We start from the raw sequence: 26,514 nt of genomic DNA on the forward strand, positions 1-26,514 counted from the left end.
AATGCCCTTGGTAAGCTCTGAAACCCTTGCATAGAGCCAGCCTACATATATGCTGCAAAAGGGGGATCTGGCCTATGCATAGCAAACCGTAGCCCTCAGGCTTTCTCTCCACATTGCTGGCTGAAGCTCAGAGGACATGAGTCATCTCACTGACCTTACATATTTTCATCTGGTTTTAAATCTCAGTGCCTACATCTAGCTTTCACATAGGCTCTAGCTCTCCGTATAGTCTCTGCATTATGGTCAATGCAGACAAATCAGGATGTACCAGGTGTGATTCAACTGAGCTATTGTAGAAGTCTGTGTTCAGGTGAGGTGAATTGTGCCTTAAAAACACTTACTTCCCTTTTCCTGACTTTAGAGCGAGTCCAAATAAGACGTCAGCTCTGAATGTCTGCTCCTGTGTCTCCCCACTGCATAAACAGGGGCTTGAGCAGGCTTGGACTAAGAAGTTGAACACATTTAGACTTCCTCTCTCCAGAGGACTCTGAAGGTCTGCTCAGGACCACGTCTTACAGTATACTTCTGGGTAAACAACACGGATGGCAAGTAACTAGGAAAGCATCCTTTGGAGGGCAAATGTTACGTAAAAAGTTCACGTAGCAAAAGTATCTTAGAGGTGCTGAGACGCAGCCCCATGAAAAATGTTCTGTAATCTCAATGGGGCAGAACCTCGGGCAGCTGTGAGGATGTTCAAGAGAAGGTGACTCACTTCAGTGAAGAAGGATGAGTGCTGGACACTGCTAAAGTGCTGGAGCAGAACTCAAAGCTGAATGTATCACTGGCTCTGCTATGGCTCTCTTGGGTGGCCTTAGGCAAGTCAGACCACCCCTCTGTACTCCAGTCCCTTTGTTCTGAAAACGACGAAGACCCCTCTTTTGGGAAGCACTGTGAAGTCTGTTGACTCTGTATGACATTATGGCTCATTTGCTTCTAGCTGGTTGACTGAACTAGATGTAACAAATTGGGTATTATCACCACATGGTCTGAAGTTCTTCACTAAGCTGCTTTGTGATGAAAAAGTGGAACCATCAAAGCAAATGAAGGGATTACACTCAGGTCTCTGGCCAAAACATAGAGACAGATTCTGGCTTTCATGGCTCTGTAAACTCACAGACATTCTCACTAGTATTTTGGAAGTAAAGGGAACAGAATCAGCTCAGGGGCTCCTACTCATCTGGATCTGTTCCAGAATAAAAATAAGAGAACTAGGTTTGGGCCAGTGGAAATCTCGATCCTAACCATTTCCCAGGATTCAAAGAAGTTCAAATTGAGCCTGCAAATCAAAAAGGCAGCAAAAGAAAACCCTTTTATCCCAGTGTAATTACAGAACAAACTCATAGTTGTTCCTTTGCTGTTTTAAGATGCCCTTACTGTGTTCATTGTCTTTCACTGGCAGAGAGACGCAAGTACCAGGCTCACTTTTGCCACAGCACTTCTGGTTTTGTATCGTAGCTGGGACGTACCTTGGGAGGGAGGTGATTTTCCCCCACTTCTCTATGCAGAAGCGCCGCAGCCCATTGCTTCCTCGGAGAGCCGCGAAGCCCTCGTACGGCACGCTCGACGTTCCAGTGACAAACTGCAGCAACCGGAGCCTCTGCTCGTTGTTAAATCTCTCCACTGCTGCCCAGAACCACCGTATTACGATGTGTCCGTCATGGTAACCTAAACCAAGAAGCACAACAGAGAAATTCAGATCACTCCCACTAAGTGGGAACTGTAACATCAAAATATGTTCCTGCTGTCATAGGACAGGAGATCTCTCACTGAAAAGATCCTGCCCTAACAATGTATCTTGTTCTTCATGAGCAATAGGTCCCAGCCCTCATCCTGTCCTGGCTGTGGGTACTATAATATCACTTAGTCATTTGAAACCCTGGAACTCAAATATGTATTTGAGGTACATTGGCCTCTCGCAAATCCTTTGGCAAGAACAGGGGTTACCTGCATGAGCCATAAAAGACCAACTGTGATATACCACACAGTGCGAGTCCTAATGACTTAACAATTTCTGGTTCCCAAATAAAATCTCCTTTGGATTGCAATGGTGTTCAACATATGGAGAGGAGTTTGCAGCCGCAAGCCCTTCCCTGGCAAGCTTCCCACCCGAGGGGCTCAGTGCCTTGGGTTTGTGCTAGTGACAGCCAGCATAAACCCAGGCTGAATCTGTTTCAACAGCTAAACAGCAAAATGTAGGAGAATAACTTCAGGGACCAACTGTGCTTGTGGTAAGCTGCATATTTCAAGGTAACACAAAGGCTGAGCAGCAAGCAGCAAAGAACTAAACCTTGTATTTCAGGGGAGAAAACGTGAACCTCAGGGACTTCCCTTTTGTAGTGCAGGACTGGTGGATTTCACATTTATCCATCGTCCAAGACAGCCTGGATAAATCATGCTCAGCATTTAAAGCAAAACCAGGCCAACCAGTAGAGGAGAAGGGAAAAAACCCCAATTTGACATAGTTTAGGCTGATGGTTAGGGATGGTTAAGCAAGCTCTGTATGTTGTTGAAGTGTACTTGGGAACTGTGAAATTCAGCTCCCTGATGAAGACAAGAGGACTTGTGGTACTACTTTCAGTGAGATCAAGAGTTCATTCAGTCATCTAAGTAACTTTTAGATCTAATACTCCAAAATCCTTTTCAGTCCTTACTAGTTAAAACCCCTGTTAAGTCGGTAGGAATTGAGTGGATAAAATCTGGATAGAAGTAGCGGAAACAATTTCAGTATTACTACAGCTGTTGATCCAAACCTAAGATTTTATTTCATGAATTATTCCTCACAAAATACTCCTGAACAAAATAGGGCACTTCCCTCAGGAAAGACAGAAGGAAGAGATGGACAAAGTCTTGTGTTTTAGACTGAAAACAGTCAAGATACAGTAAGTATCAGCAGGCAGTTTACCTCCACGATATTCTGTGTTGTTTCGCCAGTCATTGAGGTCTATTTCTGCAGTGCCAGCTATAACCAGCTCCAGTTCTCTGGCATCAAAAACAGAGACAAGCCTGGAGTCTACAACCTGGAACAAAAACCACTTGTAAGCACAGTTTCAGACTGGAAATAAAGCAGATGCAGTATCTTGTAAACCTGGCTCTGATGGCCAGCTCTTTAATCTGACAGTCTGCATGCTGACAGCTGACTTCCATTCCTCTGCTGATAAATCTGTGTTCCTCTTCAGGGAGACTGCTGATGTTTTGAGCTGCAAACAATGATGACACATGAGATGTGGCCAGAATGAAACAATACAAGTGACAGGGCATCATGTGTGCAGAACATTCTTCTTTGTTACACTCATTCTGACAAGTGATTTTCATAGTCAAAGAATGGATTTGTAAAATGGACAATTTATTTTGTATTTGTTTCACACTGGAATTTGATTACAATTGTGTAGGAGTGCCTCAGGTCTTCATCCCCTGAAGATGCAGCTGAGGTTCACTTTCTTCATTACGTGAAACCAAAAGCTTTAACATCCTGCAGTATTCACAGAGACAAAAAAGCTGGCAAACCATATGCACACTTTAGGAAACCATATGGAGTCACTTACCAACCCCTCTCTACAGGAAAAGGCTGACCAAGATCTGTTCAGCTACAAATCCATCCTCACTGGCTTCCACCCCCCGTAAACATGATTGCACAACTCCGTGGAACCATCAGCTATCTGTGAGGGTGGTGAGGCACTGGAATGGATTGCCCAAGGAAGCTGTGAATGCCCCAGCCCTGGCAGTGTTCAAGGGCAAGTTGGACAGAGCCTTGGGTGACATGGTTTAGTGCGGAGTGTCCCTGCTCATGGCAGGGGGTTGGAACTAGATGATCTTAAGGTCCTTTCCAACCCTAACTATTCCATGATTCTATGATACTGTGTGTCTATTATCTGCTGCTTCATTTTCCAGGATTGCCATTCTTTCTTATTTCCCTCTGCAAGACAACCCTTAACTTCTACTTACAGTTTACAGCTCCCACGGCAAGATATCTGTTTGAATATGCTTAGTAAGGGGCAAGAATAGGTGACTACACTGGTTGGTCAGCAAAGCCACAGGTTTTTGTCCAATCTTTGGCAGTTCTTGTAGCAGCTCTGCCAGAAGGATGTTTTCAGATCCAGGTCTTGAGCAACAATAAATTACCAAAATCCAGGGACAACAATAGAGCAGCATCCATGAATACCAGCAAGATAATAGCTGACTGCATCCTAGGACCAACTTTACTGGAATGAGTCCCTGAAGATACACCAGAGTGTATTAGTGTATTCTTCATGATTTTCTCATGTATCACAGCAGGGTAAAACAAAATTTGCACATGCCTACTTCTCTTACTACATGAACATTTCATCATTATGCTTCATCATATTCAGAATACACACTTCTAGCCTTTCTCCCTTCATCCTAAACATGCCATATCCGAGGTCCCTGTCTCTACCAATCCAGGCACTCCAGTTCCTTGCCATCTGTGTTCAGCTATTTCCTAGGGTACTGATGAAGCAGTTTATCCATGGGTTCATCTCATTCAGATGAGGAATGGAAGACTGAAGAACATCCCTTTGTTACTTACTTCGTAGAAGCCACGGACCAGGGCCTCTGTTTGCTGAACCACTCCTCGTTCCACTCGCCACTTAACCATTCTCTCAATGTACTCTTTTTTGTTCTTTTCTGTCACTGCTGTATTTGCTCCTCCAGATTTCAACTCTCTCTCTGTCACCTACAGAACAGAGACAAATAGTGCTGTAGCAATGTATGGCTCACATTCTGTTTCAGATTTAACTTGTACTTTGAAACTGTAAGTGAAAAACCTAACAGCCATATTTCTCCTTCTGGCCTGTTGCCCATTTGCAGTAGAATGAGAAAGGGTAATGAGTTAACCCCCCCCCCCCCCCCCCCAGCCCTAGAGCCTTATCCCCAGATGAAGCTGGGTTGACTTTTAGGTTACTCTAAACTGTACCAGTAAAACTGATTCAGAGAGCACCATCCATAAGCCATGCACAATGTGCCACTCTGGTCTATCTTTTCATCCTTCCTCCTCTGCTTTCCCCTGCTAGGAGCTGCAACCTGCTACTTGCTGTAGATTATCCAAGCAACAGTACAGGAAACAACAGGATGGAGAGGCAATCACAGCATTGGAATAGGCAGCCTGTTTTGCCAACTGGAAGAGATATCTACTTGTCTCTTTGGCACCAAGTGTTACCCTTCCCCAAGTGGTAATAAAAGTGTTTACTCAGAAATCCCAATAGCCAAAGACACCATCACAAAATGCACACTGCCAATACACTACTTGAACAGACTCTGTATGGCACCCTGCACAGAGGACAAATACAGACATTGTGGGATTCAGAGTTTTGTATCAGCCATCCAAACCTGTGAAACGTTTGTACTAAAATCACTTTTTTGTTTGTTTTATACTAAGAGCTACAGCATTTCATTGCGCTTTAATGCTTAATTTGCTTGGCTTGGGTTACTAAGGCTTAAGACTGAGAAGGGATTTAAGGAATCAATCTAGATTCTACTCAGCAAACACATACTCCTCACATGTGATAGAAAATAATATTTATCCTGCAATTATTTTCACAGTCATTTCTAGTGGATATAAAAGGAAGAATGTTTTGCTCTCCTCTTCAGTTTTCTGCTGCTATAACAACGATGTCTAGAACAGATAGTAAATGAGCTGCATGAATACGTATTCATTATTTGTATTATTTACATATTATTTATATTATTATCTATTTATTAGTCCAACAGACAGCACACAGCACCTATAGTATTTAGGTCACTTTGCTTGAGGGACCTGTTGTAACATTATGAATTATGGAAACACTGAATGAGTCACCTAATCTGTAACTTTGTTGAGAAACAGCAGGAACAAGTAAGGTTGGATGTAATGAGTTAGGAACTCTTAGCTAGTTCAGGTTAAACTCCCAAATGTAAATCATGGATCACCATTGTACAAGCAACACTGCATTGTCCAGAGGGCAACACTGGCCCGGTTGCCATGCTGGATTCTTCAAGATGCATCTGTCAAAACTAAAGACTAAATGTCACCTAGTTTAAAGCACGACCCTAAGTCCAGATGTTCTAAATCTCTTGCAAGACTTCTCACAAACACCCAGACATGCTGGTGAGTTCTTCAACTTGTCATTACCCATATAATTTCAAATACAACCGTTATCTAGAATTGGAGGCAGGCAATCAATAACTATGTGTCCCTGTTTCTTCTTTCTTGTTCATAGAGGCATTAACCAGAGCTGTGAGCCAGAATTCAGAATCAGGTTTCAGACTGGCAAGGAGATACTTCAACCAGTCTTGGCCATTCCTTTTACAAGACTGAAGCAATTGCTAGGGCTCAGACACAGGCTGTATCCACCTTGGAGGCAGGCCTAGAAGAACATTTCCTACTGGATAAAAGCATGAGAAAGTACTTCAAGTCACAAGCAAATGACATGTCCCCCTGGCTTATAAGTGAAACTCCCAAATTGGCATCCAGGCCCCATCAGTAAAAACGTGTAATGCTTGGTTTGACATTGTGTCTTTGCTATTACAGTAGTGCTCCAGGCTCCAGTATGCAAGAAGGCTGGAACTCCTCAGTAGTAAATTCTAATTAAAAAGGTACCAAGAAAGAGGATTTTGCCTGAAAGGCTTAAAGCTCAATACCCATCAGAAATGAGACAAGAAAGGAAAAATGAAAGAAGTAGTGACTGGTCCATAATAAAGTCGTCGTGGAAGCAGGACAAAAGGGCTGTAACCCACGTACCATGCAGCTTCTCAAAGAGCCACTATTTCTTGTTTCCCTTACCCAAGCCTTGAAATACAGTTTCCCAAATATTAGCAGAGCTCCCACCGTGATCTACACTTGGACACGTATCCAGCAAAGCAATGCTCAGATGGCATTTAAGTGGTCAGATTCTCTTGGCATGCACGAATGTCCAACTGGGATCCATCTGCGAGCAGAAAACGTGACTGCGAGTTCTTCGTTATTTTGCTGTCAGCACTTAGCAAGTCTCAGAAGGGGGAAAATCTCACTTGCACTTGGGACTCCTGGGTTCTGAGAGCCAGAATTCACAGCGAGAACCACTGTTTCCCCCATCCCTAGATCTAGCAAGGTTAGTGCCTAGTGCATATGAAACAAAGTACGAGGCAACGTGGGAACTGGCATAAAATTCTGGTTTTCTTACTTTCATATCACAGTATCTACAACAGATTGTGATTTTTGTCTATTCTCTTTGGAGCCATCTCTTATCTTCTGTAACAGACTGCTATGTAATTGTCTAGCTCTTTTCTTTGGGGCAAGCATACCAAGTAATTAGTGTGCCAAATGTTACTTTCAGATGCGTCGGGGCAATTCAGGCTGAGATTCTTAGTCAACTTTGTAATCTTCCAATGTAAATACAAACTTGTCTCATCTGTCTGTGTGAATATGTCAGTATGTTTCTGTCTGTCTTTGTGTATTAGTCTTATGTAGCCATACCTTCCAGGGAAACCACTCGACTGTCAACTGAATGTCATGCAAGGTCCCAGCTCAAAGCTCATGAAAATCCCCTGCATTTAAGTCTGTGGAAAAACAGGGTTATCGTTCCTACAGAGGCTTCTTACTTAAATTCTTCTGTCCTACCCTTTTAACTTCATTCACCTTTGACTCTGCTCATCCCTCATAACCTTGTACTATAGGCAACCTAAGTTCAGTTTTGAAAATATCCCCTGAAGTCCTGCATGCTTTCTGTTACTTTCAAGCTTACAGCTGAGCAGCCCTTTAACAAACAGGGCCAGAGTTCCTCCCCCCAGAAATCAGTCACCTCTCCCCTGGCTCACAGAGCTACCTTAGCTCTGTGCAAACTCCTGCTGCCAACTTCATTTTCAAGGACTAAGAGCCTGTATATTCCACCTGATCTCTGCTCCCTTTAGCACCGTGTGTCTGCTCCTTACACAAGTTAACTTCTAGCTAACTTGCAGTACTTGGTGAGCTTGGTTCTTCAGCCTCTCTGGTTTTCCATATCTCCTTGGAGGTCATTAATCTTGGTCTGGATATTGCTTTGGGTCTCTTCAAGGCTTTCCAGAGACAGTTGTAATCTAGCATGGGTTACAACACCAAAGAGCACCAGGGCTTCAGTGCAAGCCAAAGAATCCCACAGGAGACACTTGTTCTGGTGGCCAGTCTGGACTTAAGCCAGGGTTGCACCCCGTTTGAAGTTAGAGTTATCCAGATCAGCCAGGTTAAAGGGATTTATCTGACTAAGGTAGAGTTGAGTGGTAGAAAACATAATAAATGGATGTACATACCAAGTTATTAAGTAGGGGGAAGGTAGGAGACACAGAATGTAATGAGGAGCTTTCAGACAAAATAATGGTGAGAGTTGCCAGGTCTTACACCACCTGCCAAATGTTTTTCTTCCCTCCTAATCCCCCACCCTTTAAGTCACATCAGCTTTAAGTTACATTGCTTGCATTCACTGAATGCCACATCTGTGTGAACCAGACCCCAGAGAGAAGAGCTACACTCCACTTCAGAGAATTCCTCATGCTCATCAGTGTGTGGCTCAATAGGCCTGTAGGGGGGCTGGTATTTTATATGATAAACCCTAAGAATAAACATCTGCACTGAAACAAGTGGCTTGAAAGAAACAGAAGGTAGGAGAAGGAAATGTTATTGAAAGGCTAAAGGATCTGTTCTGACAGAAAGATGTTCATTATGTGCAACTCCGTCAGGTTCAGAATGGCTTTTTGGATGTTTTACATAGCTGTGCTCACCTGTCCAAACACCTCCTCGTTCACTGTGAAGGTGAGATCCAGGATATCTGTGATGTTGTTATCCTTCATCCACTGCAAGCTCTGATGGAACTCTTCATCCAGGTACTCTAAGTCACTTAAATCACATGGCCTGATTGCAAGGCAAGAAAAAAGACGTAGCTGTATGTATGACTCCATGACTATTGGCAGGATGACTTACTACTAAGAACGCGAACAGATCCGTGCTGAAGAGCCAACATAAAGCTGGTGTTCATTTGGTTTTGTTAACATCAAAGCCTGTTATACAGACCCTCTCAAAGCAGTTCTGCAACTGCTTTGCATGGCTGGGCTCAAGGCCAAATCTGTTGGCTGCCTGCACTATTTGCTGTCAGAGGGCACCCCTGGGGCTTGATTTTATGTGAATCTTCAGGATGCCCTGCACTTCAGAGCACATGCTTACCTTCAGGATGGATGGGCCCCACCGTGCTGTGCCTGGCTGCTTCCACATATCGATCATCCTCGAGGTGAGCGCACAAGACTGACATAAGGCAGACCAGGCAGCCTAAATTTCTGCTAGTGAGGAGCCTGCTTTGTTTGCTGAAAGGGCAGGTGGTTTCAAACCCCCTAAAGGGGCAAGAACGATGCAGGGAGCACTGTAGGTTTCAGGCTATTTCCTGACTAGCCCAGATACGACAGACAGAAAACTGTTTGGACCCCAGAAATACTCATTGTTAAAAAAAAATTAGTAAGTTAAATACATGCTAAAGAACTTAAATGATGTTACGACAAATATCTTTGCTGATGTGGCATCATCTTACTTGATAAACTATTTCAGCTAAGTTTTATTCTGCTCTTTGTCATTTAATTGCAGACTGAACTTATTACTTCTGGCTTTTCTCACAGCTGCAAATTTTATGTACCTTGACTTACTGCAGTCTATAAAGAGGGACAGATTGTCAGTTAAAATTAACCTTATAAACTTGACACTGGAAGTAATATATTACTGGTAGCTTCTGCTTACTAATACATAAGACAGAAGGCCAAAAAGAAACATTCACTGTTGATATCTATATTAGCATGGCTAATGAACCCAAGTTTTGTTTTAGAATGAAAACCAATTCCCCCAGTGAGGTATAAGAAATTATGTATTTTTCTTAATATGACCTCCCTCCCTTTTTTGTTATTTTGTTTTATTCCATCAAAAATACTTCTCAGTCTTCCACATAGTTGAAGTTTGATAAATTTTCATCAGTAAGTAGTAAACTGTGGAATTATGGGTCAATACTTTCAAATGTCTGTTCATAAATCTTATACTTATTACGGATTTTTACCAACATAGCATTTATGGGAGGCAGGCTCCTGGACAAAGTAAAGGAAAATTAAAACATGTTTGTCTTCTATCACTGACCAACCAAACACGGCAAGAACTTGAACGTCAGAGTGCTTGAAGCAACTCCACAAGGGTCTGCGTCTCTGCAGGACTCACACTGAGATCACTGTTTCTGCATAGTTTCTGCATGCTTATACTTACAGCCTTAGTAGTGCTTTGTAGAACGGCCTTGTGAAGAAAGCATCGAGAAGGTACTGGTGAATGAGAGCAAGGCCAAGAATACGACCACTGAACCTGAACCTGGGATATAAACATACAGAGTAAATGAAGTGTAACTCGACATTCAGCATAGAAACTTACACAGGTAGCAACTGGTTTTTGTTTCTGACTTCGTTTCTTACATTAATTATTTCTTTTTTTCCAAGCAGATACCTAACACCACCCTTCCACCTCTGATCAGTAATGGATCTCTTCTTGATCCAGCTCCCACAGCACCCATACATGCAGCTGGCATGTTATATGCTCTCCTGCACCAAACCAGTAAACACTCTGAAGACTCACCATCTACAACCTTTAGTTGAATGTTCTGATACAGACTGACTCCACCAGACTCAGGTTTTAGCCATTAAATACTATAATATTTCACCCTCAGCAGAAAACATACCATCAAACAGCTGCAAAGGGTATTTGGTGGATCAGTATATCCAGTTTCTGACTAGTTACAACCCTTTTCAGGGTCGGGCTCCAAAGTATTCTAAAAGAGTAGTGACTTGCCTTTATAGGGGGAAACTGATGTTTAATTAAGTTACCTGTTGTGACCAAGAACATGAATTAAAGTCACTACCTAAAGGTCAGGCTAGCTGTTCCCATATCACTTTCTCAATGGTGATGCTCAGCTGTCTTCAGTGTTTACATACTCTTGTGTCTGTTTCTGCTTTCAGAGAACAACAACCCCTAGTCCTGCTCCAAGAACACTCAGATAGTGCCCTGCCCATTACAATCTGTAACTTGTGATCATAAGCTGTTCCATTTGTCTGTCTATGATTTCTTCAATGACTTACTAGATATTCTTCCAACAAATCCGGTTTTAAATCAGTAATCTCAGGCACAAAAATACAGAACTGGTGTTTTTTGTACAAACAACCCCTATCACCCATCCAAAACTGGCTTATTTGTCAAAAAAAAGGAAAAGAAACAACATCCCAAATGTGAGCACACCAAGCCTGAGCTGACTGACATCACAGGGAAGTTTTACTGCTCTAAAGATGAGAAACAGATCAAAAAGCCATGAAACAATTTCTTCCACTACAGGAACAAGCATGAAGACCCCTCCTGTATACGAATGAAACATGAGTCTCATGGTCATGAAAGCGGTGCAGAATATCCTCTCAGTCAACTTTATGCTCATGGGACAGCACAACAAGTGCTTAGTATGTCAAATGGGGCACAAAATAGCATGCTGTGGGCCCAATTAGCATTTACATCACCACAGGAGCTGGCTCTGGGTCCCCTGCATCCAAGAAAGGTGCTTATGATATGCAGCTGACTGGTAACAGAAGGGTGATTATATTACCCCCTTACAGCTGTTTCCACAGCAGCAACAAAAGGCAGCTGTTGGGTCTAGTCAGGACCTGCTTCACTTCACTTGTGCTCCAGTGCAATGTTTCCAGCACGAAGCTATGAAAAGAGGGGGGGCTGACACAATGAAAGCACAGTGGAAGCCAGACCGCTCAAATCCCAGAAATGCTGAGCCTGTAATCCATCAGTTTTATAGCACCTTCAGGATCTATAATTGAGTCCGTTTGTCCTAAATAACGCATGTCGGCTTTTTTGGGTTTGTTCTTCACCGCCTCCATCCATCCATCCCTGTACATTTTGAATGAAAATACTATAAGTACTGGGTGTTCTTCACCACAACACCCACCCCATGGCTATTCAACTGTGCAGGGCAGGGCAGGGCAGGCAGGAGGCTTCTGGAATAAAGCAAAGCAGAAAGTAAACTGCCAAGAAAGACCTGGGAATGCTGGTTCTGCTAAGAAACTGCTTGGAAGTATGAACAGCATCAGTTTTCCTCTTGCTGCGTGTATCACATCTGTACCTGCATGTGGCTTTGAGGGCAGTCATGCAAAGCTGACATGAAAGGGTAGTGCACCTACATCAAGGTGGTTAGCATATGTTATGGTAGCTGCTAATGCAAGCTTAATTTGAAGCAGTGCCTGATGGCAGATGTGTATCAAACCATCCAAAAGCCATGGGCAGTATTTCTTTGTGAAGGACTAAGGCTTGTGGGTCAGCCTAAGCAAACGTGGGCAGAGTCACTCTAGGTTGTGTGTGGTCCATCAGTCAGGCCTTGCACTGGCAGCCCTGGGCACACCAGGGCTTGCTCAAACTGTGGCCTGACTCTGGTTCCACAGCCGCGGCCTTTGCAATGGTGCTGTGTGGGAAAACAAGTCCAGCACGAACTGGTCTGGATAAAGGAGATGAGGTAATTCACATTGCCACTCCTGGTGTCTGCCAATACAATGGATAAAAAAGCTATGCTGCAGATTGTATTTCTTAGCAGCTCCGTATCACCCCAGCAGACACAGTGCTTCCTGGCCACAGCTTGTGAGCTCTCCTGCCCACAAACCCTTCCTCCACTGCACAAAGCTTTGGTACCTCTGCAGAGACAAGTTATACCTGACTCCATGATCTGAAGAGTGGTGTAAGAGAAGGATCTCTGGCCCCCTGTCCATTCTGGACAGCGCCTGGGATGACAAGTAGCACTTTTGTGGTCCGGCAGGGCACTGAGAACCATGGACCATGGTAAGTCAACAGATACCTATCAAAAGGGAGGTGTTTGCTACTGTCCTCAGAGGACAATGGAACAGTCTGTGTGTATGTGCCCATACAGACCATCGAGCTGCCACCGTGCTCAGCCAAGCATAATACCACCACTTACAACATATGAAAACCTACAAAGAAGCAACAAGAAACAAACTGACCTCCTTACAAAAGCCAGTTAAAACAAACCCAGACCTTTCTGTTTATTTCTTCCTGAAGGATTTAGAACATGGGTGAGATCCAGAGATGGGTGAGACAGATGCTTCAGAAAAAACAAGTTTTCTTGACAGAATAAGCAGCACAAAGGTAAATCCTGGCTGGAGGGCACATACCTTCTTTAAACCTGACTTACATTTATCTTTCCAAGGAAGTGTAAAATGCTTGTTTGATTGCTTTCTAGCAGGAAAGATAGCTTGGAAGAGGTGGGGAATGTGAGTTCTTGCTCTGGCCCTTTCTTTCAACACCCCTCCCTTTCAGAGACAGTGATTGAGTCTGAGTACTGTGCTCTGGCAAAGAGGGGAGATGTGGAGGGAGTTAATGAACAGGAAATGGTGGAATGGGAGACAAGAATTAACGAGCAACAGAGCTGCTCTGCTCTGACTCCTACTGACACCCTTCGTCCACTCAAAAAGGACATTGTGTGCACCTGCCTTCTGGCTTTTAACAACACAGCTCTCTGACCCATTCGCAGGAGTTTCCACACTACCCACCAGCTAACTCCTTTTCCTTCTGGAGGCTGCAGGTGCCCCTGAAACAGCCTGTTTTCACAACAGCCTGTTGCAAAATAACAGGCTCGTTCTCTTCTGCATACTTACTGCATGTCTGGGTACATGGGGACAGACAAACCCATATGCTGCAGCAGCGACTAAGCAATAAATTTTCCTCCAATTGCAGGTGAGTCACAGGAAATTTAATTTACTCTGGTCCTTATCATACAGCAGCAGAGTAAGGCAGGCCCTTTGTTACAGGGCTCCCTCTCAACTGGTTGAATGAATACAGGTTTTCTTTATAGGACAGTCCTTGCTTGAATTCAGATGGAAAATGATGCACCTCGACAAAACTGCCATCTAAGTGTACAGGGAAAGAATGGTTCTTATCATTCTGCAGGGGATGCTTTGGTAACCATGCCTTGTGGGCTAAGTTGGCTATGGTATGAGAAGCTTGCAATCCTAAATAAAGGAAGCACCTGATGGGATTGAAAAGACTGAAAATCTTGCAAACCTTCTCTCAAACACATCAACTGCGTTTAAGTGTGCCCTTCTTGATGCAGCAGCTTGTGAGAAAATAATCAAAGGGCTCAAGAGAGGCGACTATAATCTGGTTCACATCCAATTTGAAGATGTCATTTTCCTCTCACAACACTACTGAACATTTGCTTTCATCTGTAAGCCAAAGTTACACATTCTGCTGCACCAGTTTCAGTTTCATACTGTTTAACCATGCAGATGAACTTTTGGCCACCTGAAAGACAAGGTGAACAAATGAGGCTGCACTGCAGTACAGGATTTCTGCCCTTGGCACCTCTTCTAAGGGAGAATGATATTCGGCAGGTGGGTGAAGCTGGAGACCCTGTTAGTCCTTCCACAGTGGAAGAGACTGGACCTAATCTCAACCATTACTAGATATCAGAGAATCTAAAAAGGGGAAAGTATTTAGAAGGACTCAATTATTGGAATGGCTTCACTCTGAACATGCATCTTATTAGAAACAGAGAATTCAGTCATGAAACCCAAATTTGTAGGAAACCAGGCACCATGGGATCCAGAGGCTGTGGGGCAGCTTGTTTTGAAGGACAGTTAAAACCTCCATGGTGATGAAGACACTCATGAGCATCCTTGTTGTAAAGGAGACATCGCAAAGGTCTGAAACTACTAATTAAAGGAACTAAAAATCCATTCTTGTAGCCTAAAATACTGTGATTTGCAATCTTGTCACTTGGAGGAGAGGGCATGACATACAGAGGAAACTGTACGGATCCATGACGTGGATTTTGGTGGAATCACCAGCACCGGCACTTTCTAAACAAAGAACAGTTTCATTGTTTAATGCAAGAAAGCTCTAAAGATGTGTATTTTGCAAAGAAGCTGACCAGATGGTTACAGCAACTCCGCCTGGCCTCATACACTACGAACTTCAAGCAAACTGGCAGCGTGTCAGGCACATGCATCAAAGATGTGTGTCCATGTGCTAACAGCACATATCCCGGTGTTGGCTCAGTGCAGGACTTGACCAGCACGTACTGTACTGAGCTACATCAGATAACCTTCACAAAACCTTGGCAGTGGATCAACTTCACACCTCCATCAGCCTTCATTAACAAATGCCTTTCTTTAATTTGGTGTGCATATTTAACCCCTACCCACATGAATGACAGAACATTTGAACAGACTCATGTGATGATGTGAGGGATCTGTTGTCAGGAAGGTTGGCCAGGCAGGCTGAGGAAGCTGACACCACTCAGGTTATCTGACTTGCATCTTGCAAACTTTGCAGACCGCCTCTTTGCCACCATGTCATTTGGTGGTGTGGCAAATTTGCTCTGCATACCTGCAGGCTCAAAGGCTGACGCTGTGGCATTCCAGCAGGATACCTCTCCAGCTCAGGAATCTGATGAGCTCATGTGTCATTAATAGGAAAGGAATGGCTCTTGGAAAGGCCAGGAGAGAAAAGTCCACAAAGTCTTAGCACATTAAAAACAAAAGGTAAAATAATTCCTTTGTTAGTCCTGGAGGAGAATTCCAATATGAGGAGTAACAAGATTACTGTTGGCTTGTTTTCTTTTCTTATATGCATCTCTAATATGGAGAATTGTCAGAGAGATAAAGCTACAACGCTGAGGCATCTTCCACCGACACACTAAGGACCTGTCCCACCTCTTCTGATACCTAACCACAGTAGCATCCCACCTGAGAACAATCTGGATCCACACACACTTCTTCTGAAGGAATGGTAATGAGCCACCTGACCAAGTTCTGTTGTTTTCATTTAAAACTCCTTTGGGTTATGTTCTAAATTCTGAGAAGCATCTTATCTCACATACGGTCAAAACTCATCCCAGGTTTTCAGACAGTTACTAATTTTTTTCAAGGCTAATCTCCATACTTCCTCACTATGAAACCACAGAAAATTCTGTTGGATAAGCTTCAATTTCAGTCTATTTTCCAAATTAAACTGAGAGGAAACATTTAGGAGTGCTGACATGGAACAACTGTTTGTACAGGTTTCCAGCCTGGAAACTGATGGATGTTAAATAGTTAGAGCCTACAGGGATTTATCCCTGCAGCCCCTGCAAACATTATTGGGATTTAATAGAGGATACATTCACCTCAGAGCCAAGGTGTTTTGTTCAGGCATCAAAAGATGAAGGAGCATATTCCATGAATCCCTCTTTGATAATACTCTGTCTGTTACTATTCCTATAAAACTTATGAGATTTAATTATATTCTAAAGGAAATTTGTTAAACTCATTTAAAAAAGCACTAGCCTTTCTTCAGCAGCCCCAATTGTGAAGTGTATGGAAAGTGGACAGGCGAGCAGCCCTGCTTGCAGACAGTCATGAAATACAAAGCGGGTGTTCAGAGATGTGTGAAATGTACATGAATCACCCAAGAACTGAAATTAAACAAGACAAAAAGGTTTAAAACTGCTTTTCAGAGAGAAAAGCAACCTGGTACAAACAAGCTTCCATCAGGCTTCAAATCCTGAATGGTAATTCTCTTCAGGTGAAGACCTACAGGGGTGAACCTTCTCTTGCCTGCCTTCCTGCAGGTATTGTTACTTTTGCTGGGCACCTGAGTTTCATATGATAAACCTGTGTCTATGTGAGTCAAGCCCTCAGTTTATTGCTAAATTGTGCATAAATTTTCTGCTGCAAAAGGCCAGTGTAATACTGACATTCCAACAAGTGCTTGCCCTACTTTTATCTTCTGGATCTGTCTGCAAATGGAACGCAACATTTCTGTTTCTCGGTACTAAAGAGTAACCACATGAAAAAGAGCTATTTCTTACACGTGATGGAAATGCGAACTACCCATGTCCTCCTCTGGAGCTCATGTACCCTGAATTAGCAACTAAGCCTCAAACCATTCCTGAAGCTTAATTTACCAGTAACTGAAAAACAACGAGATAATTCAAACCTTATTGCTTCTTTATTTAACCTAATCAAATCCTCCAAGTCTTTGCCTTGTCTCTAACCTAGCTGTATTGCATGTTCACTCAAAAGGTCATTCCATCTTCCTTACGTCATGGTTATACCCACCACAAAAGAACCGTCAGGAAAGGCTAAAAGACCAATTGTGTAAAAGAGAAAAAGCCATAATTTTATTAGAGAAGCTGCAGGCTGTTTATCTCCTTTATCCAGTAAAGGAGGGGAAAAGATAATGTAGATAAAGGAAATTCACAGCATCCCCTCATGTTTCCCTTCAAGGTAGCTGCCTTGGCTCCCTGCACATCAGCTGAACTGTGTCAGAAGTCATTACGGCAGATACAGAACTGAGCAAATCTGGCTCTGGGCCTTCCACTGTGTGCAGTTGTCACAGGCACGCCAGCATCAGTGTCATGGCTTGTCTGAGCACCACAGATCCAGACAGAGGAAACAGAGAATTGATTTCCGCTTCTGCCTTCAAACTAATGAAGTAGATGGTCTCCCAATAACAGGAAATCATGCTATGTGTCATTTTACCAATAACAAAGTTCCATGAATGTAGTGTTTTGCAGGAGGAGAGGGGGAGCGTGACTGAGTGCTGGAGTTGCCATCTCTGCTTGTAGAGCTATCAACCTCATGAACAAAAATGTACAATCTCTCCTTTGGGAGAACCATAACAAAACATGGCATCACAAACATGACTAATCTTCATCAGAAACTGGGCTGCTTGTGGGATTTAGCTTCTCTTGCTGGCAACATGGATAAAAAAGACTGTTCTGTAAGACTGCTGGCAAACTCTTCTCCAGTTCTGCCCAGTAACTATAGAGGAGATGCAGACTGAGGTGTGAACTACTGGCTAGGAGATTACAAACCTCTGCATTTTGTGATTCCCAGATCCTAGACTGTATTTTTGACAGACAGATCTCAAAGCAGCTTACAAAGGAGATCAGTGCCAATATTTCATTTGACAAGCGAGAAAACATTAAGTACAAAACTAAAATGACTTATCTAATGTTATCCAGAAAAAAACGGGAATAGAATCACAGTCCTCTGAGTCCCAGCTCCACTTTAGTTGTTTAGTCTATTTGTTTTTACTTTCTTACCTTCTGTAAAATGATATATGAATGATATGAAATTTTGTGACTCAGCTCTAGTTTATGAGAGCTCCTTATGGACCAACTCAGTCTGATGCATATGGGTTGTTTTATTAAGCCAGCAAAAGAGCACTTTTATCAAGGGATTTTGAATTCTCAGCCAAACCTTTTGGAAGAGCTACTGGGGGGGGCACTTTGTAAACCTGTGAGTTGGTAAAGCTTTATATATTTTACTCATGTTTGCTTTGCAATGTGTTGTAACAAACTAGTCAAGCTACAGGGGAAAACCCACAGATTTAGTCATCTGCCAGACAAGAGGGACATAGAAGTACAAGCCAAATGACTGCACAGTTTCCTTCAATGGCTAACTACGAACGCAGAAGCCACAATAACTGACTGCTCAGTCAAAGGAGGCACTGTCTGGGGTATCTAAGCATGAGAGAGACTGCTCATCCTAAACTCACTGGTAAACACCCAGGAATGTCTACACCACGTGCTGAAGCATGATGCAGATATCCTTGAGCTAACTGCAAAGAGGTCATGGGCAGTGCAGAGCCACGTGCACTTAGCATCCGTGGTCCAGAAGCTGTACGCTTGGGTTTGCACTGTGCTGCAACCCAGCTAATGATCCCTGCCCCTCGGATGTAGTTCCTCCATTGAGTAAGCTCAGAAATGTGTGTGCTAAATTCAAACTGAGACATGCTATTAATTGCTTGACAGTCTGTTTCAGGTCTTGTTTTGCAAATCACTGAACACCTCCAACATTTATCAATACCACTGCAAACCTACAGCTCCGATCCTCTTCTGGGAGCATGCAGAATGCAGACCCGGACCTGTACGTTGCTGTCCTGAAGTGCAAGAATGTTTTTACTTCTCCTTTATGAATCTTTCCAATACAATTAAATAATTCCAGTTTCTAGTCCGTTTCTTCCAAAATGCAAGTCATAAGTCACAACGTAAAAAGCTCCTTTGGTCAGACACAAGACACTGAATTTTCTATTCTGTACTCTTGTTATTAAATACAGAGAGTAGACAGGTCAGGATTTTCCTCACCCTCCATAACTTTATTGAGATTTTGACAAATATTCCTGCCCCAAGTTGGGGCAAACTGACAAACTTGACAGTGACCTTCTCCTTTTCAATGCCTCCAGATCAGATCAATTTAAAAGTTTAATCTTCCCTTTTTCTGCATCTCAATGTAAAACTAAGGTAATACACTGAAATGAAGAAGAATTTTCAATGGACGAATGAAACTTGTAACTTTCAAAATATCCCAGGGAGAGACCTACGCAAAGAGAAGTGCCTTTTTGACTCAAAAATATCCAAAATGGATTTGGGTGATTTACTGCAAGCAATTCTGCTCTGTGAGCAGTCTTTCTTTTGATGTATGAATTGTTTACTAATGAAAAAGGGCAGCTTGGGAATTTCTGCACCTGCTCTAATTGACTTTGCTTTACCTTACCCAAGTGTGAATAAAATGTAGCGAGAAATAAGGAGAGGCAAAGATGACTGAGCAATACTTCACAGTGACAGCCCAGCCCTGCCATTCCAGTGTGGCTGGAACGAGAGATATGAGGACATTCATCACTCCCTGGGAGTTTTCACCACTACAACTAAACACACAATCACTGCCCACCCTGATGCTTCCCTGCAGGCTCACATGCTCAGAGACAATGTGGATTTTACCCTTTTCTCCTCTACCACATGCAAGGTGGAGACGCTCTAGAGATTTTCATGTGGAGCCTCCCATCTCTGGGCAAATTTAATCCACAATGCTGCAAGAGACTCCATGGCCTTAAGCAAGGGAAAAACCCATAAAGATGACTTTTGTAAAAACACAACAAAACACAACTGCCGCCCTCCCCTCAAACCAAACTCTCATTATGGAAGCAGTGCTAGACACTATGAGGTTCAGAGAGGGGGGAAGGAGGAGAGACTGCAAGAGACATCTCTTCTTTCAACCCGTGTGACACTGTCGTTCAGATCCTCAAAAGAACTTGAAAAAATCAAAGCCATGAAATAAGGTAAATATAAAGCAGAACCTCTTTATAACAAAAATAGTTGCTGTAGAAGCTTAGTTAGGGAGAATGGGTTTTTTTCTCCTTCAGTTTGGTTTGCCTTTCATCTTCCAATTCCTCCTGACCCTTAATAAATAATTAACCAGCTGTTGAGGCAGGCTTTATGTGTTTATAGTCATACATCAAACTTAATAGGAAAATCAAGTTTTGCGTAAGTACAGAAGGCACTGAGAGAGATCACAGAACAGCAGCAAGAAGGCGTTTCAGTAACATACCCCTTTCACATCATGAAAAGGTCTTATAAAATTATTTCAACTGCATATTTGTTTTAATATCATTCTTGTCCAGAAGATTTACAATAGTGCTTGAAAATTTCTCATGCAAACATAATTTATTTAAAATAAGGTATTGCTGGTAATTAAAATTTATAGTGTAATGTAACATTGAATGCTTTGGTTTTCTATAGTGCCTTTCATCTGAGAATTCCAAAGCAGTTCACAGCACCAGCGTACATCAAACGGATTTCAGGCTGATGACACAGGGGGAGATCTCGTCATATGGAAACTGAGGCAAAGAGGTAACCATCTCATTTTAAAAACAACTGCCTGTGGCTGGATGCCTCACTCTGGGGTGCTACATCTGATCTGATTTTTAAGAGGATGATTTTTCAGTGTGTAGCGTAAAAAGATGCACCCTTCAAGATGACTGCAAAATTGGTCTTTCAAATTCATGCTTCCCCCTGAATGTAGACCCACACAAGTGGCCCATTTGAGCCCCAAACCAAACTCCGTGTTACTGACTCCCTCAATAAACAGGTATTGGGCCACATGTAGGTTGCCTGCCACAACAGTTGAAATATTAGAGAGAGAACTGAGTAATTCTGGCCACATATCATGCAGAGCTACTTTCTGTCAGTGGAGAGGAGTGATGGCTGTTTGCAGACCTCCTGCTTAGATGCTATGACTACATTTCTCCACTGTTTCTATAAAGAGCCAAAGAAAGTGCCTAAATCTATCCTATGAGCTGGTCAGCATCTCAATACAACTCATTAGGTCATGAGGCAATTTGTCACCCTCTTTAAAAACTAACTGAAATAAACCATTCTCTGTGCAGCAGGATTAACAGAGCTTTGTTTCCTATAGATCTGTCTCTGATGGTTGTACGTTACCATACTGCTGTAGCTGAACCCAGGACAGTCACCCTCTTTAAAAACTAACTGAAATAAACCATTCTCTGTGCAGCAGGATTAACAGAGCTTTGTTTCCTATAGATCTGTCTCTGATGGTTGTACGTTACCATGCTGCGGTAGCTCCAGCTCCTCCTACACATCACTGCTAGCACTTCCCACACTTCGGAGTATCTGCAGCTTTTGCCTCCTCTGAGCTTTCACAGCTCTCCCTGACATCCTCAAGCTACTGACACGATGGTATAGCTGGTTCACAGCCTGTGCCTGGGATGGACCTGTCAGCTTGCCCATGCTACATGGCCAGTCTGGAGGCCAAACAGAACAGATAACTCTTGAGCTCACCAGCCTGCCTTCACTGAAGGCACTCTTCTGCATTTCTATCTTTAGCCAGCCACAAGTTTTGCTTTTAGGAAATAAGTATCTTTGAGATGTTTACCTTCCTGTCAAATAGGTCACAAACTGATTAGGAAGCTGTCTGATGGCCGGGCAGGGCAACTGCACAAGGCTCAACTCCTAAAGAAACTGGGTGAAGAAAACCAATCAAGCTCTTTAAGGAGAAAGGACAGCTGAGGCTGCAACATTCTCGGTTCTTCTTGGGTTTATTAAAACAAAGGGAGAACCAACACTCTGCATTCTTTGGCATGCTTGAGATGGACAGTGATGGCTATGTGGTTTCTCGCTTACACGGAATCAGTAAAAGAGAGGGTCGGAGTTTGGCTGGGGGTATACCCACACAGCACTGTGCAGGCCAAGGGAGCTTGCTCTACCCATGTGCCAAGCTTGCCAGAGCACGTAAAGGCACCCAAGGCAGGGCCAAGCCTGAAGTAACCCGCCCTGATGGGAGGCAGCGTATTTTTTCCCAGCTCAATGTTGCAGCAACCACGTCAGTTGGCTTGGAGCACAGGGAAAGCAAGTTCGTGTCTGCACGGAGAGTGGGTGCAACAGGCTTACATCTGCCTGCGGAGTATGATGTAGAAATACATGCAGGGTATTCTATATTCTAGCAGCACAGGCTAGAATAAGAGGGGGTTTGGAGAGCAGAAAGGCTGGAATTGAATGAAGGAAGCAGTTCTAAATGAGTGTTAAGGTAGTGGAGTTCATTAGGACACACCAGCCAGGAATGCAGCTACAGCTTCTGGGGACCTGGGCCGCTGGGTCTGACTACATCAGCATCTTTGTGGTCTTCAGTAGGGTTCTGCACAAAAACATTTTACTCACAAGTCTTCAGCTTTCTAATAAGGTTCTGTTAAATAAATGTATTACATTACATTTAAACCAAACCAAACACAACAGGGCTTTTCTGAGATGGATACAGAATGCTGAGTAGCAAGCTGTAAATACCTCTAAGATAACTGTGACACTGGGGTACTGCTCTCTGGCTGCATAAATGTCACAGCAAGGTCCACAAATGCCTAATTGTTAAAAAAAACATGCTGTCATTAATCCTCTATGAAAACACAGAAAAAGATGTTTCAAGTTAGCATCCCTCAGATCTCCAAATGCATGTCTGTGAATGATTTTATCTGTCTAGGCCATCTGGTCTTCTGTGCAGAGCCTGGGCTTCTTTTCAGATTTCTGGCTGTGATTCCACATTTACAAACATGCAATGAACTAAAAATTCAGACACAGACGATGTGAAATGTGTTGCTGGGGAGAGCCAGATAAAAGACCAGGCAAGTGATCTGGGGACAAAATGTCTGGTGCAGATGACCATGCCATGAGTACCGTGCTGTTGTATGTTATCTCACTGGATTACTCCTGGGGGCTGTGAAGGAAATCTCTGGCCCACCCATAACACAGGAAAGAGAGAGACTGGATTTCCACCTGACAGCAGATTGTGAACACCACGTTTTGTGAACAACGGAGCTTTTGTTGTCAGTGTCAGATAAAGCAGCAGGGAAGGAAAGTTCAAGAGAAAACACTGAGAATTGCTTTATTCTAGGAAATAAAACTTCTTATGTGATACTATGATGACAGCCAAATCTCGTCATCTGAAATTGGTAGCCATGTGAACGATGAAACAGCACAGGTACTCTTCAGGTTTGGTGAAAATAATACAGAAATCATCACAGAAACAAACATTCAGGTTAGTTTTTGCTTAGCTAGAGCCGAGTTGGGGAACGCTACGGAAAATGGAAAGATAAATGAAGACCTGAGGAAAACCACAGCATGTCACAGCATGATTAGACAAATCATTTTGTTAGAATACAGAATGACTGAGATGCACTAAAAAGACACCAGCAACTTCCTAGACCTTAAGAAAATCTACACTGAAGAACACAGGGAAAGTAACCAGTGACCTACATGAAGATTCGAGATGATGCAAACTCTGGAACTAGGTATTTTGTTCCCAGAATTTAGAAATATATTTCCTCCATCTATTACATGTCAGGATTTTTTTCCTCTCAGGGTTAATTTACCCATGCAGCCATTTATTATTTAGTTGTTTTTGGTGAAAAGGAGAACTACAATATTCAATGAAACTTTAGTCATGCAAATCATCGATGGAAACCTTTTCAACCCCACTGAAAAAGTATCTTTGCATATACCTTCTAATATTGGGCATCAGCACTGCAGGGAACTGAAAGTCAGTCTAAAATCTGCCAAAGGACTGTTAGCAGGGAGGAAAGTGAGAAGCTACTGTGGCAAGCTACTGGAAGCCATTTATGAGCATGTAAAAACTCAGTGTTATGGAGCTGTACTAATATTACACCTCCAACTTCACATGAGGTTGTGATAGAAACGTTTAATATTCCCAATTCTCCCAGCACAGTGAGCAAAACTTGAGGAGGATTCTTCAGTCAGTCACCCTATTTCAGTTGTCCAAAGCACCTCACCAAGAGCCAAGACCTGTCCAAGAGCAAATTATAGCTAGGCTAAATCACATTCCTTTCTCTGAAATGATACATAGCAGCTGCCACACATTTAGCCCACTTATTTGGAGAAGGGCAAACCACCGTAAGTGGGAGGTAAGCAGTGTTTTAGAAGGTGTTTCCAAATACCCAGGTGAAGAGCTAGACATGTTACCCTAGATCAGATAGAACAGCTCATTACTGGCGTGGATTAAAAGCAGCTCTTGTGGCTATGAGCTTCAGGGATATCCTGCAGCACGCAGATGAAAATGTGTATCATCAAACTTCTTAGGTCTACAGAGATAAAACTGTGTCCTTTCAGATATAGGGGGATTTCAAATAATTTTTTAAGCTTTGAGAATGTGTGATATCTTATATTTTGTGTATTCACCAAGCACATATGTTAACTGAAGGAAAAAGCCTTATTCAATGGAAGCTTGCAGGAAAGGTGTTAAATTTCAGTTTCTCCATAAATGAGAAATATTTTCCAGTCATTATGTCTCTTTCTTAACTTGGCACACATACAACTACTCTGCGCTTTGATGTGCTCATTTTGGACTCAGAATGCTGTTTGTACAAAGAGCAAGGCATGAAATAAGCCATTAAAAAGGGCAGAACTGTAACTTTTAGGCCAGAGGGAGGAAAAAAGAGCAGCGTATTTCCCAATTCTGCCAATATGAGCAAAACATCTCGTCTTTGCACTTTGTTGCATGTATCTCAAACTCACCACTCGCTTAAGGAAGAGAAAATGTAAAATAACTTTTTTTGCTGGCCTTGTTTCTTAATATAGCCATGTCTGGATAGGTCTGGCAGAATTACTATCCAGAAGAACATGTCGAGGGTAGATTCCACATAAGTGATAAGCCCCACAGCACCAAAAGGCATTCAGTTCAAGAAATCTGCAAATCTAAACCAATTGTGCTTGTGTGGTTTCCATGACTGACATCAAACTTCAAGCTTTGAAAAGACTATGAATTAATCATCTGTGACCCTAAGACTCTCAAAACTGATTCATCCATCTATGTTAACCAATGCCTCATAACACATTTGGGAACAGGAAAATGATCTTTATTTCTCTCATGTTAGAGGGAGGAGGCTCTTTTGGAATCGTATCATCAAGGAAATCTGAGAAACAGAAGTTTCAGCACTGACTTTGATGAGAACAAAGTTGGAGGAAAGACTGAGAACTTCAGAAAACCCCATCCCTCATGGACAAATAATGACAAGCCAGTTAGTACAGTGCCCTCGGAGCAGTTGGTCTATAAAGCCTTTCTGGGAAGATCGTAGTCTGAGTTTTAAAAAGCTTGGTCCAAATCCTGTCTTAGCTGGCTGCACAGACTTCTGAGTGCAGGACTCTAGGGTTACACATGAATAGCTGAGATCAGACAATGCAGACAGCATAAAAACATTTAGAATGTCTAGATATCTATAAGCCAATCATGAAACCTATCGGGCTAATTATAAACTGCTGGTCTCAGCCAGTTATTTCCATAACAGGTTCAAGAAGGATTTCCAAGCACTTACTGGATTGCTTATCTTTCCCTTGGGTTCTGCAATCTTGCCCTATTTACCTTACATACAAACCTCTTCCTTCATAGCATTTATTTCCTTCTGCAGGCCAAGCAACTTGATTTCTCTTTCCTAAAAGAAGAAAACCAAAAATGCCCAAAGGCCAAATAACATTCTGCATACAAGTAGCCTGTATAGATACCAGCAGTTGAGGAAATATTGTGCTAAGTGTCTAACTGCTACTGACTTCTGAGTTAAATACTAACTGCTACAGAAAATCATATTAGGTGCTGTTCTATACATCGAGGACACCTTTAAAAGCCCACCTCTTCCATGCTCTCACTGAGGGGTTCAAACAAAGCATATACTTTTTGTAGCTGAATTTATCACTTAAGAAAACTGTAGCTGAAGTCTTTGCACCAATGGTATTTACAGCAGATGAGAATCAGAGCCTACTTTTCACACTGCTGAGATAACATGGCAATGCCATTTCTGGAGACAGAGGCCTGTGTCCAGTTTGCTCACAATGTGGGCAGAATGATCTTGGGCCTGCAGCTGCCTAAGCGGTCCTGTGCCCTGAAATCAAAATGCATCTTCTCAAACACAGCCTTCGAAACCAGAAGTTTATCCACGCTCTCTGCTAAGCCGAACACAGGATAGACTGCATTTCTTCTGGAAAACCGGGAAGCCACTGCATAATGTCTAATAAATAGGATTGCCAAGGGAGATGGAAAAGCCACAGGAATTAAGGTGCTCTCTTCCTAACGCCATAAGAGAAACACTAGATGAGCTTTAAGGTCCCTTCCCATCCTAACCATTCTGTGATTCTAACATAATGCAAGGATCATTGTTAG

The 26,514-nt window shown here is 42.8% G+C and overlaps 1 protein-coding gene across 1 annotated transcript in view; it reads right to left on the reverse strand.

The window, feature by feature from the left end:
* HECW1 (HECT, C2 and WW domain containing E3 ubiquitin protein ligase 1) overlaps positions 1–26,514 on the reverse strand; it is a 164,978-nt gene that overhangs the window by 5,007 nt on the left and 133,457 nt on the right. Inside the window, exons 22-26 of the mRNA XM_010015131.1 lie at positions 10,235–10,333; positions 8,725–8,854; positions 4,544–4,690; positions 2,903–3,017; positions 1,467–1,665 (exon numbers count right to left, since the gene is read on the reverse strand). Of these exons, the coding sequence (XP_010013433.1) occupies positions 1,467–1,665; positions 2,903–3,017; positions 4,544–4,690; positions 8,725–8,854; positions 10,235–10,333 (690 nt within the window). The remainder of the gene's footprint in view (positions 1–1,466; positions 1,666–2,902; positions 3,018–4,543; positions 4,691–8,724; positions 8,855–10,234; positions 10,334–26,514) is intronic.

This window comes from Nestor notabilis, unplaced genomic scaffold, assembly GCF_000696875.1.
Source record: "Nestor notabilis isolate BGI_N333 unplaced genomic scaffold, ASM69687v1 scaffold6995, whole genome shotgun sequence".
Lineage (NCBI taxonomy): Eukaryota > Metazoa > Chordata > Aves > Psittaciformes > Psittacidae > Nestor > Nestor notabilis.